At 40.5% G+C, this 16,525-nt stretch overlaps 1 protein-coding gene across 1 annotated transcript in view; it reads right to left on the bottom strand.

The window, feature by feature from the left end:
• Positions 1-13,997, bottom strand: part of GK5 (glycerol kinase 5) — an 81,758-nt gene extending 67,761 nt beyond the window's left edge. Inside the window, exons 1-3 of the mRNA XM_082393773.1 lie at positions 13,729-13,997; positions 4,696-4,789; positions 2,891-2,966 (exon numbers count right to left, since the gene is read on the bottom strand). Coding sequence (XP_082249899.1) covers positions 2,891-2,966; positions 4,696-4,789; positions 13,729-13,890 — 332 coding nt within the window. The 5' untranslated portion in view covers positions 13,891-13,997. The remainder of the gene's footprint in view (positions 1-2,890; positions 2,967-4,695; positions 4,790-13,728) is intronic.
• Between the last annotated feature and the right edge of the window lie 2,528 nt (positions 13,998-16,525).

The raw sequence follows: 16,525 nt of genomic DNA, 5'->3' as shown, positions 1-16,525 counted from the left end.
CAATATGGGGGTAGTGGAAAGAGCATATTCTTTGGGATCAAAAACATAATTTGGAATCTTGCCTTGATTTATTAACTGAGTGACCTTGAATAACTTATTTATTTCTCTGAGCCTCAGTTTTTCTCTGTAAAAATACACTTAACAACTAAATAACAGGTTTGTTGTAAGGATACTGGAACCTGAAGGAAGTATCACAGGTAATCACTATATGGTAGCCATTATGGTATTATTATTGTGTTTAATCCACACATACCTCATATGCTGTAGGTACTTCAGTATTAAATTTGGAGTAGACTGAAAATATAAATCACATTATATAGTCTTGTGTTTCTGAAATTTGTCAGGTTCTCCTGAATCTTTTTAAGTATAAACTAATTTTTCAGATCTTCAATCCGTGCTTATTTGAATTTTAATGAAAGCAACAGTCTTTTTATTACTATTACTTTATATAAGTTAGGCCCAGCTGACATGCAGCAAGCATTTTATTTTTTAACATCTTCATTGGAGTATAATTGTTTTACAATGGTGTGTTAGTTTCTGCTTTATAACAAAGTGAATCATCTATACATATACATATATACCCATATCTCCTCCCTCTTGCATCTCCCTCCCATCCTCCCTATCCCACCCTTCTGGGTGGTCACAAAGTACTGAGCTGATCTCCCTGTGCTATGCGGCTGCTTCCCACTAGTTATCTATTTTACATTTGGTAGTATATATAAGTCCATGCCACTCTCCCACTTGGTCCCAGCTTACCCTTCCCCCTCCCCATGTCCTCAAGTCCATTCTCCATGTCTGTGTCTTTATTCCTGTCCTGCCCCTAGGTTCTTCAGACCTTTTCTTTTTTTGATTCCATATATATGTGGTAGCATACAGTATTTGTTTTTCCCTTTTTGACTTACTTCACTCTGTATGACAGACTCTACATCCATCCACCTCACTACAAATAACTCAATTCATTTCTTTTCATGGCTGAAAAGAATATTCCATTGTATATATGTGCCACATCTTCTTTATCCATTCATCTGTCGATGGACACTTAGGTGGCTTCCATGTCCTGCCAATTGTAAGTAGAGCTGCAATGAACATTGTGGTACATGACTCTTTTTGTATTATGGTTTTCTCAGGGTATATGCCCAGTAGTGGGATTGCTGGGTCATATGGTAGTTCTATTTTTAGTTTTTTCAGGAACCTCCATAGTGTTCTCCATAGTGGCTGTATCAATTTACATTCCCACCAATAGTGCCAGAGGGTTCCCTTTTCTCCACACCCTCTCCAGCATTTACTGTTTGTAGGTTTTTTATGATAGCCATTCTGACTGGTGTGAGGTGATACCTCATTGTAGTTTTGATTTGCGTTTCTGTAAAGATTAGTGATGTTGAGCATCCTTTCATGTGTTTGTTGGCAATCTGTACATCTTTGGAGAAATGTCTATTTAGGTCTTCTGCCCATTTTTGGATTGGGTTGTCTGTTTTTTTTGATATTTACCTGCATGAGCTGCTTGTAAATTTTGGAGATTAATTTTCTCCCATTCTGAAGGTCTTTTCGCCTTGTTTATAGTTTCCTTTGCTGTGCAAAAGCTTTTAAGTTTCATTAGATCCCATTTGTTTATTTTTGCTTTTATTTCCATTTCTCTAGGAGGTGGGTCAAAAAGGATCTTGCTGTGATTTATGTCATAGAGTGTTTTGCCTATGTTTTCCTCTACGAGTTTGATAGTGTCTGGCCTTACATTTAGGTCTTTAATCCATTTTGAGTTCATTTTTGTGTATGGTGTTAGGGAGTGTTCTAATTTCATTCTTTTTCATGTAGCTGTCCAGTTTTCCCAGCACCACTTATTGAAGAGGCTGTCTTTTCTCCATTGTATATTCTTGCCTCCTTTATCAAAAATAAGGTGACGATATGTGCGTGGGTTTATCTCTGGGCTTTCTATCCTGTTCCATTCATCTATATTTCTGTCTTGGTGCCAGTACCATACTGTCTTGATTACTATAGCTTTCTGGTATAGTCTGTAGTCAGGGAGCCTTATTCCTCCAGCTCCGTTTTTCTTTCTCAAGATTGCTTTGGCTATTTGGGGTCTTTTGTGTTTCCATACAAATTGTGAAATTTTTTGCTCTAGTTCTGTGAAAAATGCCAGTGGTAGTTTGATAGGGATTGCATTGAATCGGTAGATTGCTTTGGGTAGTAGAGTCATTTTCACAATGTTGATTCTTCCAATCCAAGAACATGGTATATCTCTCCATCTGTTTGTATCATCTTTCATTTCTTTCATCAGTGTCTTATATTTTTATGCATACAGGTCTTTTTTCTCCTTAGGTAGGTTTATTCCTAGGTATTTTATTATTTTTGTTGCAATTGTAAACGTGAGTGTTTCCTTAATTTCTCTTTCAGGTTTTTCATCATTAGTGTATAGGAATGCAAGAGATTTCTGTGCATTAATTTTGTATCCTGCAACTTTACCAAATTCATTGATTAGCTCTAGTAGTTTTCTGGTAGCGTCTTTGGGATTCTCTATGTATAGTAAGTATCATGTCATCTGCAAACACTGACAGGTTTACTTCTTCTTTTCCAATTTGGATTCCTTTTATTTCTTTTTCTTCTCTGATTGCTGTAGCTAAAACTTCCAAAACTATGTTGAGTAATAGTGGTGAGAGCGGGCAACATTGTCTTGTTCCTGATCTTAGTGGAAACGGTTTCAGTTTTTCACCGTTGAGAACGATGTTGTCAGCGAGCATATTTAATTAAGCCAGAAAGTAGGTCCACTTTCATCCCTCTTAACCAAGCAAAACTGTTCTTACTTCACAAATTTAAAACTACCCAAACAGGTTTCTCAGCAATGTGTTCACCGTGGTATGAACTCAGCATTAGAGTTCTTATTGCACAATGCACTTACTTGTCCCACGTAATAAAAGTTGCTCTCTGTGTTGAAATGCCAAGACCGACAATTTGATTCATCTCTAGTCCTGCAGCTAAAAATAAAGATAGATAAGATACATTTAAAAGCCCGGGAAGTTTTTCTTTATAATACTATCATATGGAAAAGAAATCATTTAATATAATCTTTAAGAAAAACAACTGGGTTTAGCATTTTAATAACACAGTTGGAGCTAATAAATAAAGCATTACCAGGATGATTTTGTAGTATTTTTTTACTTAAAGGGAAAAAAGTTTATAATTAATAATAATAAAACGGCCTTTTTGCTTTAAAGATTAGAAAAAAACAAACACTACTTAAAGTAAGTCAGATTGTATTTTCTTCTTGATAATATTGATACTAAAAAATTGGATCTTAATTTAAGCAAAGATATAAGCCATAATAGAAGCTGGTTGATGGCAACAAGAGAAAGTCCTCAGGGAATGTAGTATAAATATTGAAGCACAGATCTTATTTTCCACACAAACAGATGCTAGAATGCAAATAAAAACTTGGATTTCTGGAAGGTCCAAATTTCTTAAAATATAGCAGCTCAAGTGTTTTCATGATATTCTTTTAAAAAAGCAACTTATCCCACTGAGCAAATTAGGGACACCTTCAGTTTGAGCAATGAGGAAGACACATCCCCCCTCTTTTCAGTACTCCTTCCAAAAATATTTAACCTAACCTGATCATAAGTAAATAATCTGACAACCTCCAAATGCAGGACAGTCTATTTAACTGTTCCGTACTTTTGAAAACTCTCAGTGTCATGAAGAACACGGTCTAGATTAAAGGAGACTAAACAGACTGACTGCTAAAGGCAATGCCTTATCTCTGGTTGGATTTTGGATTGAAAAAAAAGTTATTCAAGACTGAGATAAGAGGGGAATATTGAGGACCAAGTATTAGAAAATATCACTGGGTTAATGTTAAATTTCCTGTGTGATAACTGCATTGTGTTTCCATTTGAGAATACTCCTTTTCTTTGGAGGTAATGCTGAAGTATTTAGGGGTGACAGGTTATTACATCACAACCAACTCTCACATTGGTCAGCCAAAAAGAAAAAAAGTTTGTAGAGGACGGTAATGTAAACACTGTAAAACACATTTGAATCTAGGAGAAGGTACACAGCTGTTCAACGTAGTATTCTCTGAACTCTTTTTTATAGGTTTTGAAATACCTCAAACCAGAAAGGTGAGAAGGAGAAGCAATTCAGTCAGAAAAATGAAGTAAAAGACCTTTTCAAATTTACAAGTCCTCTTTCGCCATATTCTTAAAGAAGGTTGCACTGCAAATGTTCTTAACGAGCTAAGATTTCAGACCCTGGCTGCGGCCAGGAGGGCACTTTGCATTAAGAGGCTGCTCAGGAAAAAACAAAACAAAAACTTATTTTACAATAAAGGTAACTCAGTTGTAAACTCCTGATAGCAGGAACTGAGTGTTGTAACTTTGTTTATAACCCTCTGGTACTTTAAAACAACAGGAAATCAAATGGGCACTAGCTACAACAGGGAACCAAGAGGGAAGGTGAGACTTTAATACTGCAGCTCAAAAAGAGTTAAAGCAGAGGACAGAGCTGCTATTACCTTCCCTTGACAAAGTGGTTCACTGTAAACCACAAATGTTCCCCTCCCCAAACTACTGGGAAACTGTGACCCCAATAAAATACTGTATGTATAACTCAGGAAACCCACAAAATTCTACAGACGCCTGAGGAAAACTCTTTATTACACACAAAACACACTTTACTGACTATCTTTACTTTTATAAATCCAATTACCTTTGACAGATTCTTTTATTACAGCAACAAACTGAAGCCAGAGAATATCAGGATCAATTTCAACCCAGCCAGCTTGAGGATAAAGACTTTTTACCTATTTAGGAAAAGAGAAGATTTAGTATAAACAACATTAGATCAAGTCAATAGCATCTGGGTCTTAAGGTTACTGGTTAAAATAATTTAAAACATGATTTTATTTATTACCTAATTCATTTTTATTGTTAACGTGGAAAAAATACATATATAGGGACTTCCCTGGTAACTCAGTGGTTAAGAATCCGCCTGCCAATGCAGGGGACACGGGTTCGAGCCCTGGCCCGGGAAGATCCCATATGCTGCAGAGCAACTAAGCCCTTGTGCCGCAACTACTGAGCCTGAGCTTTAGAACCCGCGAGCCACAACTACTGAGCCTGCGTGCCACCACTATGGAAGCCTGCGCACCTAGAGCCCATGCTCTGCAACAAGAGAAGCCACCACAATGAGAAGCCCACGCACTGCAGCGAAGAGTAGCCCCTGCTCGCCACAACTAGAGAAAGCCCGTGCGCAGCAACAAAGACCCAATGCAGCCAAAAATAAATAAACTAATTTTAAAAAATACATATATGAAATAAAAAAGGATACACCAAAATAACAGTTTTCTTCAGTTCATAAGTTTACAGAAAGATTTTAGCTTTATTTTATTTTCTAAGTTTACCTTTATTTTTCAGGTTTTCTACAATGAAGATGTGTTGTTTTTGTAATTAAAAGTCAAACTTAAAAAAAAAGCTTAAATTAGCAAATAAAGTACTGAGTTCTGGCTCAAGCTATGATGGAGTAAGCACACTCCCCCCACTCTTTCCCACTGAATACAGATATAAAACCTGGACAGAATGCACGGAGCAGCTATCTGTGGACTGCAAAAAGGATGCGGTGGCAGGCAGACTGGGGAAGAAGATAAGAATTAGAATACCACTGAACTGGTGGTGAGTTTCCCACTTTTCTTCTGGTACCCCCTGGCCTGGACTCAAGGCAGTTGAAAACCAGAAGTGGGTATCAGGGTGCAGTGAAAACACCTGTAGAGTTTTTGCTAACACTCAGAGGGAATGTGAGAAATCCCTCACTTTTGTTTTTTATCCCCCCCACCTCCATACTTTTATATCCTGGCTATCCCATCGTGGTGGCTGCAGCAGTAACCACAAGCACCCAAAATACTGAGGGAGGTAAAACTTCCTCTCTAATCAGAGGAGCTGGGGGCCCAAGAGGGTAAGGTGAACCCCCGATGGCTTTTTTCTCTCTGTGTGCTCCTGATGCCTAGCCTCAGATGTGGACATAGGAAGTGTCCAGCAGAATGGGATAACGAAAGCTCCAGCTTCTGGCAAGAGGACCCAAAAGGGGGAGGCTCAGGGAACCAAAAATCCCAGGAAGATCTCAGAGAGGGAAGAGCTTGGGAAAGCTACTCCAGAAAGTTGTGGATGAATTCCTAGGCTCATCTGGAAGCTGTACGTATATGAATATAATACCAGACAGCATAGCAACGATGTTAAAAGCAGAACTGAAAAAATAGACCACTGCCCAGGTCCCAGACTGACCTCTAGGTGGCACATACTACACAGGGCAGATCCAAATAGTACCTCCAAGATCTTAAAAACAGAATTAACATTGAAACCAAAGTCCAAGGAAGGCTGGTCAGCATTTGTAGCCTGAACGCAGCTGCATTAACTGCCTACTAAAAGAAAAATATCAACATTTGTCATAGACTTTACACAAGACCCAGAGTCTTATAACATGATAATCAAAATGCCCAGGATATAATCCAAAATTACAAGGTGTATTAAGAATCAGAAAAATCTCAGCTCACATGGGAAAAGATAATAGATAACAATACCACCATAACACAGATATCTGATAAAGACTTTAAAGCAGCTATTACAAAAATGCTCCAAGAAGTAAGGGTGAATTCTTCTGAAACAAGATAGAAAGTCTCAGCAAAGAAATAAAAGACATGAAGAAAAACGAAATTTTGGTAATTCCCTGACAGTCCAGTGGTTAGGACTTGGCACTTTCACTGCCAAGGCCCAGGTTCAATCTCTGGTCGGGGAACTAAGATCCCACAAGCTGAGCAGCATGGCCAAAAAAAACAAAAGAAAAAAGAAAAATGAAATTCTAACAATTTCAGGATTAAAAAATACAATTATTAGGGGAGTGGGGGAAATGGATACAAACTTTCAGTTATAAGATGAATAAGGTCTAGAGACCTAATGTACACCATGGTGACTAGAGTTAATAATAATGTACTATACACTTGAAATTTGCTAAGAGAGTAGTTCTCAAGTGTTCTCAACACCCACATACACAAACACACAAATGGTAACCATGTGAGATGATGAGTATCTCATCTGTATACTCATGATGAGTAATTAACATTAATTATGTTATTTAATTAACAATGTATACATATACCAAAACATCAATTTACATACCTTAAATATATACAACTTTTATTTGGCAATCATACCTCAATAAAGCTGGAAAAAATCAATTAAAAAAAGAAAAATATAATAATTAAAATAAAAAACATACTGGATGCGCTCAATAGTAGAATGGAGATGAGAGAAGAAAGTCAGTAAGCTTAAGGATAGGTCAATAGAAATTCTCTAATCTGAACAACAGAAAGAAAAAAAGAATAAAGTCTCAGGGATCTGTGGGACAATGTTTATGTCACCAGAGGCCCCAAAGAAGAAAAGAAAGAGTTCAGTGCAGAAAAAAATTACTTCAGGGAAGTAATACTGCAAAAAATTCCCAAGCTCAGTGAAAGATTTAAAATCTAAATATTTAAGAAGCTTAGAAAACTCCTACCAGGATAAGTCCAAAGCACTACACAGCCAGATCCAGCATAATTCAAATGCTGAAAACTGAAAACAAAACAAAACAAAATTGAAAGCAACCAGACAGATTACACGCACAGCATAATGATTCGAATGACTGTGGACTTTCTCATCAGAACCATGAAGGCCCGGAGGAAGTGGCCCAACATTTTTAGAGTGCTAAAAGAATTTCCATCCACAATTCTATATCAAAATCCTAGGATTTTTAATAGATATAGATATGATGAGTCTAAAATTTATATGGAAAAGCAAAAGAACTAAAATAGCCAAAACAATGTTGAAAAAGATTGGAAGAATCACATTATGCAATTTCAAGACTTACTATAAAGCCATAGTAATCAAAATAGTGTAATCATTAATCAAAATAGTGTAATCATAAAAATAGCAAACAGATCAATGAAACAGAAGAGAATCCAGAAATAGACCCACATAAGTATGGCTAATTGATTTTGGACAAATATACAAGGCAATTCAATGGGGAAAAGACAGCTTTTTCAACAGAGTTGAAAGAGACATCCACATGCAAAAAAACTAACCTCAACCTAAACCTCACGTCTTACACAAAAAACTAACTCAAAATGGATCATAGATCTAAATGTAAAATGTAAAACTGTAAAATGCTTAGAGGAAATCACAGCAGGAAATCTTTGTGACTTGGGGTTAGGTGAAGAGTTCTTAGACATGACACCAAAAGTACAATTCATGAACAAAAATATTCAAGAAATGAGCTTCATCAAAATTAAAAATGTTTGCTCTGCAAAAGATACTGTTAAGAAGATGAAAAGACCAAGTACAGACCGGTTGAAAATATCTGCAAATCGCATATTCAACACAGGATTTATATCTAGAAGATATTTTAAAAATCTCAAAACTCAACAGTAAGAAAACAACTCAATTAAAAAATGGCCAAAAGACCTGAACAGGCACTTTATCAAAGAAGATACACAGACAGAAAATATGCACATGGAAATATTCAGCATCATTAGCAATTAGGCAAATGCAAATCAAAACCACAATGAGATATCACTACATCTATTAGGATGCCTAAAATAAAAATTACTAACAATATCAAGTGTTAGTAAAGAACAAATAGAACTCATATACATTGCTGGTGGGAATGCAAAATGGTAGAGGCACTCGGGAATTTGGCAATTTCTTGTTAGGTTAAATATTTACTTACCATGTGACCCAACAATCCCACCCCTAGGTATTGAACCCAGAGAAATGAAAACTTACATTCACATTAAAATCTGTACACAAATGTTTATAGCAGCTCTATCCAAAATCACCAGAAACTGGAAACAACCCAAATGTACTTCAACAGGTGAATGAACGTGGTACATCCATATAGTGGATTACTACTCAGAAATAATAAAGAATGAACTATTGATACACACAATATGGATGAATCTCAAAGGCATTATGCTGAAAAAAGCCTGTCTCCAAAGGCTACTTACTGTATTGTTCCACTTATATGACATTCTCAGAAAGACAAAAAACTATAGTCATGGGAAACAGATCAGTGGTTTTCAGAGATTAGGTGTGGGAGGAGGGTCTGACTACAAAGGGCTAGCACAAGGGAGTTTTCTGGGTTACTTCTACATATGTGCTAAAACTCACAGGACTTATTCACCAAAAAAGTCAACTTTACCATACGCTAATTTTAAAAATACAATAAAAAGAACCTATGGCTTCAAGTTAAAATGATGGCTTGAACATAGCTTTTTATCTCCAATTCCTCTCAAGACTCCATTAAAATAAAAACATGAAAAAGATTTATGCAAGAAGAGAGCAAGGAAGCTCAGACCAGGTTTTAACGAATGTTTTTAATACGATCAGTGAGTGGGTACAGTAAGTCCCCTACATATGAGCGAGTTCCGTTCCGAGAGCACGTTGGTAAATCCAATTTGTTTGAAAGTCCAACAAAGTTAGCCTAGGTATCCAACTAACACAATCGGCTATATAGCACTGTACTGTAGTAGGTTTATAATACTTTTCACAAAAATAATACATGAAAAACAAATACAAAAAATAAAGAAAACATTTTTAATCTTACAGTACAGTACCTTGAAAAGTACAGTAGTACAGTACAACAGCTGGCATACAGGGGCTGGCATCGAGTGAACAGGCAAGAAGAGTTACTGACTGGAGAAGGGAGAGGAGGTGGGAGATGGTAGAGCTGAAGGATCGTCAGCAATAGGAGACGGAGGGCAAGCTGCAATTTCACTCACGCCTGACGTTGATGGCACAGGCTCTGGTTCCTTGCTGGATTCAATTCTATCTACCCTCTTGAATTAACGATCCAGTGATGTCTGGGTAGTAGCTCTTTTTTTCTCATCATAGGTGACACAGTAGCACTGGATTGCATTCTCAACGACAGCTGCAACCTTTGCGTACCGTTCTATGTTCGGGTCTTGTGCCTCAAAAACTAACAGTGCCTCCTCAAATAAAGAAAATCCCCTTGCCATTTCCTGCATTGTGAACCTCTTCAGTTCTTCAGCAGTAACAGCTACATAACCTCTGCTTTTACGCTTACTTCCGAAATAAAGAAGCAAGAAATAAAGATACTGTACTACTTGGGCTTGTACAGTACTGTAAAGTACACAAAAGCACAACCACTTGTAGAGGATGTACACAAGTGACAATGTACGCCAGACACGTGGACTAACTTATGTGACTGAACATGCGAACGCGTGTTCACATCCTTGAAAGTTCGCAATTTGAAGGTTCGTATGTAGGGGACTTACTATACAGGGCTAAGCACAGAAGAGAAAACTGGATACCTCACTAGCTGCTCAGATTATACAACCTCTGTTCAACCTCTGGCAGATTCTAGGATAGAACCCTGAAAATTAGAGGTACCTCAGAAGGCTGGGAGGCCAGATGGGGCTGAACAGAGGATTGATTCAGTCTTTCTAAGGATCCTCAATTCTCCTTGTCCAGCCCGATCCACTGCCCCTCCCTAACCGGGCAGAAGGTGTGAGATTTACTCTCTGGAGGGGCTGAACCAGGGAAGTTCTTTACTTGCAAATACCAGATATAGCTGAGAAAAGTAAGAAATAGTACTGAAAATATGAACAGATAACCAACCAAAGATCACCATTTAAGGAAAACCTCTAACACATAAGAAAAGGCCGAAATAAAGAGAAATAAAAGGAACCGTGAGAAAACAGTGACAATGTGGGGAGCATGAGGGTGACATGGGGATGATATGAAAAAAGAATCTATTATTCCCCAGTGAACTCATTAGAAACAAACAGATTTAACAAAATCTATTCCCCTTCTATCAAACAACATTTCTGTTCTTTCCATGCGATACTTTCATGACCACAGACTGTAATGGCTCAACTGCAATAAACACCTTCCTCACGCCAAAAAACTCAACGTGGCCATCATCGCGTCAAGCCTACAAACCAGGGTCCGTGTCACTTCAGGGTCCCTTCCACCCCACTCCACCAACCCGGACAGCTCACCATCCCTAAACATGTCACAAAAGTTTAGAAGACCAAACCAAAATTAGATCAAGAATATAATCAAAGCTAAGAAGAAAACGTGTTTTGTTGATTAAAAACAAAAGACAAGACAACAACCAGTGTTTTTCAAGAATGTCCAGAGGGTACACGGTACTGGAGAGTCCACTGTTTTCTTTGGAGTGGCCTTTCTGTCCTGTTCTTCCAACCAAGATGTTATCATCTTTTACGGTTTCTCACAATGGCATGATGTTTCAATGGGGACCATGATGATCTTTCTTCATTTTGAAAAACTAAAAATATCAAATATTCACATGTGGGATTCCTAACTCTGAATACTACTCTAGTATATAACGCCAATATTTAAGAGTCCATAGAAAGATTTTTTTAAAAATATAACTTATAGAAAAAGGCTAAAAATGTGCCTCTGCTATTAAAAAATGAATGCCATAAGAGATAAAATTAAAGTCTTCTGAGAGGCCTAGTACCAGCCTTCTAATGTAAAGGTTCCTGTTTGGGATTTCAATTTTAATTAAAAGGCCAACAAAGCCCATTCTGTTCTTATCTCTAAAGGGTGATCTGTTCAGTTTTTCTTTCTCTCCTTTTTAAGCTATTTATTTAGCAATATCAATCAAATCCTATACTAAGACGTTTGGGTTTCTATTATATATTCTTTCCAACATAATTTAGCAGAGGTGTGATTTTCACTTGAGTAAATAAACACAAGTTCTCTGTATCCATAGAGTCCCATGAAGCAAACTGATTTCCTAATACTTTGATTAAATGCAATTCAGTTATTTATTCTGCACTCATGAAGTAATAAGCCTGGTGCTAAGAAGCAATGTAGACCAACAAGACCGATTTTCCCAAAAAACTCAAGCCATCTGAAGTAAAGGACCAGTTGCTGTTTGGTTTTTTTTCTGATTTGTAATTCACTGTGAACCAACAATTTTTAAGACACAATTAAAACAACTTTCTAGGAAAAAAGGACATACAAAGTAAAATCCCAAATGTTTTATTATTGAGGTCAACAGACACAAAATGACTCTGCCAAGCTGCTACACAAGTTTCTAAATCTTCGTTTCTCCCTCTCAACCCCAGCAGCTGGGAGCCACACTTTCAGAAGCACTTCTGTAAACTCCCATCACAGGTTGACAGGCACTGCTTTCAACTCCTTCATTTAAGACATAGCGCTTCATCCTTTGTGGGCAAGGAATTTTTGTATTTTTATTTACTCGCATCCCTTTCCAGACACCTTCGCCACAGTTTTGAGTCTGAGCAAACCATTCTGCTGCTCACAGCAATCTTGATTCATCTTTGAGATTCTTACCTCATTTCTAAAAAAATAACGATTCCCCCCCAAATTATATAGCAACTGTGAAACGTGATCTTCTAACAATTTCTGCATCCCTTCGGTTTCAAACACTTCAACTTCTTTGAAAAAAAAAATCACTGCTTAAAACAAAAGTACTTTGTGTCTAGAATTGTAAGGGAGACTGTGTGTAAAGTATCATCGTGTTCTGATAAAGACTCATAAAAAGATAAGGAGGACATAGTCGCTGAAGGACAGAATCCGCCTTTCAGCAGTCCTTTCAGGTGGGTTTAGGGGTGGGGTGTGTGGCTAGGTGGGCAGTGTTCCTGCAGAGGTGAACAGAGAAGGGACCAGGGAGCTGCTCTAGTCCCAGCTCCCTGTCCTGGTCCTGAAACCAGAATGAGGAAGTCCTGAACACAAACGCTCAAAGCAGTCTTTTGGCTGGACCTGCTCCTGGGCAACCCCTGCGGCTGAGAAACACTTCTAAGGGGATGGGGAAAAGGGTGGGAACCAAGCAAATGAGGGAGTCCAGGGCTGCTGGGGATGGGTTAGGTAACTAATAGCTCCTGTTCCCCCAACACCGCTAACATAAAAAGATGTTTGTATTGGAAAGAAGAGTAAATAAAAAACATCACATGGAATCAACATTATTTTTGGCATGCTGTCAACTGTGTAGAAATCAACACTTCATTAAAACGAGGACAGAAGAATACCAATCTGTTAGTTGCTTTACTAATAACAACTAATGACTTGATAGGTTTCTCAAACCAGAAAAAAGATATTTTCATGAATTGTCAAAGATGGAAATGAGAAAAGTAATGACAACACAGCCTTCAAAACTTGCCCAATACTTCTCATATCTCTGGAAATCAGTTGCTCAGCACTTTGAGAAGCAGTTAATGATGATAACTGAATTACAAACATAAACTTAAATTCCATCAAGATTTGAAAATCCTAAATGTAAATAAAGACAGGGTTGGACACCTATCAAGGAAGTGCAGGAAAAACCAAGCAAGTCACAAAGCACCCTCTGACTGGATACGCGCAGCCTGCCCTGCCCCGGGAGTCACCGCAGTCCCACCCAGGTGAGGCCAGAGAGGCGAATCCTCAGGTGAGCGGAAGCGAGTGAGCGGTCCCAGGTCACAAACCGAGCCCCTGCTGTCTTCAGCCGGGACAGAAAGGGCGCGCAAGTTTCAGCCCTGCCCGGGGAGGGAATGCGGGGACCTGGGCTGTCCCGGCGCGCCGCTCAGGTCGAAGGGCCCGCGGTGCTGCAGGTGGCTGCGTCCAAGCCGGATGAGGAGGTCCCGCCCTCTCGCCTCCCCGCGACCCGATCCCGGGTGCCCCGCGCGACCCAGACCCGCTGCCCCGACGCCAGCTCCTCGGTCACCTTCTGAGCGCTGGAGCCGCGGATCCGCGCCGCGCGGTCATAGACGTGGCAGCGAATCACCGAGCTGCCCACGTCCAGCCCCAGCACGAAGCCTGCGCGCCGCGGGTCCGGCGCGCTCTGCTCGGGGCGCGTCTGCTCCGGGACTGTGGGCGGCCCTGACATCCCGACCCCCACGGCTCTCCGCACCTGCCTCCAGCCGAGCGGGCGCGCTCTAAACGCCCGTACCTCAGAGGCTGAGCGCTCCCCGCCGGGCCACCGCCCCCGGCCCGCCCCCTCCGCGAGATCCGGGAGCGGCCCCGCCCCCGCCGCGGGCCCCGCCCCGACGCCGTGACGTCACGGCTGCGCAGGAACCCTTTGCAGGAGTGGGGGCGGTCTCGGCGGCCGCGTGGGGCGTGTGGAGGCGAGCAGGGCGGTGGCGGGTCCCTGGAGTCCCGGGTCACCCGTACCGCCCGGTTCTCCAAACACCGGCAGCTCTCAGCGTTGCCCTGGCCCGTAATTTTCATGATTTCCCTCCTAACTCCACGCACCCTGCGGCAGTGCCTGCATTTCTTTCAACCCAATTACATATTATGAATCTCTATTAAGAAAAATAAAGTGACCTGAAAAGAAATTCAAACTTCCGCCGAAGGTATTCATTAATAAACTGAGGGTTTTCCCCCCAAGACTTCTCTCCTCAGAAAACCTGGTCAGGTTTGCACATATAATACACATCAAAAAATACTTGCCAAATGAAATAAACACTCAAATGAGTTGGACATTCCCCAGCCCTCTGGTGGGGAAGAAGGGATAAAGCCAGGGGTGGCTGTTTTTACCATCAAGCTCCACCCCAACGACTGCCTTTTCAGGAACCTGAAAGTCCCTCTAGGGCCCTTTACCTTTCACTCCTGCCAAAAGAGCGTGGGCTCTTCCACGCAGGGGACAGGAAGGAGGCCTGCGGAAATTTCGAGTTTCCTGCAGCTCTGGTCACCAGCCTCGAGCCCAGGGGGAGTCCCATGGGGTGGTCTTTATATGCGGGGAGTGCGGAGGCGTTAATGCCTGCTTCAGCCACCTTTCCACCATCACCACACCAGCGCTCCAAAAAAAACCAGTGTCTGAAAACATTCAATGTCTTCTTTCTGTAAAATTATGAAAATAATATGGATATGTGCTCTTTGTGAAAAAGTTTCACAGTGCAGAGTGGTATATCAATTAAAAAGTAAGGGATATTCATTTTAAGCCAAATCGTTCTTTTGAACAAATTGTCATGTTAACCCACTGGCTTTCAGCCCATTTGACCAATGGCCTTTGATCAATGGTTCTTTGGCCATATTACTTGAAACTTGGAACAAGCACCTGGAAGAGTATGGTTTTTGTTTTTGTGTTTAATCTTTGTCTTCGTACCCTGTTCCTCTCTAATAGTACTCATTTGTTCCAAATGGCCCCAGGACTGCCTTCACCAGTGGTGACCATTTTGGTGAGTCATATATACTATGTTAATCCCCAGTATTGTAATTTTGAAATAAATGACTAATGGGTCACGTAGTCTGGCCAGAGTTCTCCAGAGAAAGAGAACCAATAGGATAGAGATTGAGATTTATTTTAAGGAATTGGCTCACATGCTCGTGAGGGCTGGCAAGTCCCAGAAATCTCTAGGGCAGGCTGGAAGTTTAGAAATTCAGATAAGAGTTGATGTTACAGTCTGAGTCTACATTCTGCTGGGCAGTAGGCTGGAAACGCAGGCAGGGTTCCTATGTTGCAATCTTAAGGAGAATTCTTCTTTGGGAAACCTCGATCTTTGCTCTTAAGGCCTTCAACTGATTGGATGCGGCCCACCAACATTGTGAAGGGTCATTTGCTTTACTCAAGGTCTACTGATTTAAATGTTAATCACATCTAAAAGATATCTCACAGCAGCATCTAGATTGGTGCTTGCCCAAACAACTGGGCACCTTCACAGTGTGCCCACTAGCTTAGTCAAGTTGACACATAAAATTAACCATCACAGGTCCCCTTTCACAAGAGAGAAAGCTGTTTTGTATTCCTGATATGAACATTTAGCATATTTCTCAAAGTGATAATTCTTGGGTTTCTTGGACACCTACAGTAACTTCTTTTGTGATTCTTTTTATACATCCGTATCAAGTGATCTTGAGTATTATCAAAGAATCATAGACTGTGAAAACAGGGAGCTTAGCAACCACTTAGTCTAGTGTTTCTTAATCTGTTTCTGATCTTGAACAACTCTGAGATCCTGATGATGCTATCTTCCCAAGAACATGCTTAATATACACAATACTTGGCATGAGGTTTCAGGTGGGTGTGGGATAAACTAAACATGAAGATCTCAGATTAAAAATCCAGAGTGAATTCCCTAACCTGGACAGACTGTTGCCTAGGAGAGGCCTGGGGGAACAAAGGGATACTGTGTTTCCTCCTCCGTCATTGTTCTCTGCTAGCACCTCTCACCCTGCTCCGCCCTCAGGGAAAGGAGCAAGTCGCTTCGGGGCACAGAGCTCAGAAACTCTGAAAGTCCCTTTGCTAGTGGGTCGGTTCATTGTTCTTGATTCAGAGTCCACTGCTGCTCTGAGCTCCATCACCTGATGGCCTTGGTCTGCCTCTGGCTCGGCTGCTGCTTCCCCTCAGATTCTGGGCTTGGCCCAGAGGTGGCCGCTGAGGCTTTCTCCCAGGCTCATTCCCCACCACTGTCGCTCCTTACACTTTCTCCTCTGGCGGCAGGCCCAGAATTACAACTTGCACCAGCCTCCCAGGCTCTTGAGAAACGCGGATGCGGTTACTCAGGGCTGGATCAGAAAGCGTG

Source organism: Balaenoptera borealis (assembly GCF_965194805.1).
Source record: "Balaenoptera borealis genome assembly, chromosome: 5".
NCBI classification, from domain to species: Eukaryota; Metazoa; Chordata; class Mammalia; order Artiodactyla; family Balaenopteridae; genus Balaenoptera; species Balaenoptera borealis.
Note: the sequence above shows the minus strand (reverse complement) of the source record. Positions and strands in the feature narration are given on the sequence as shown.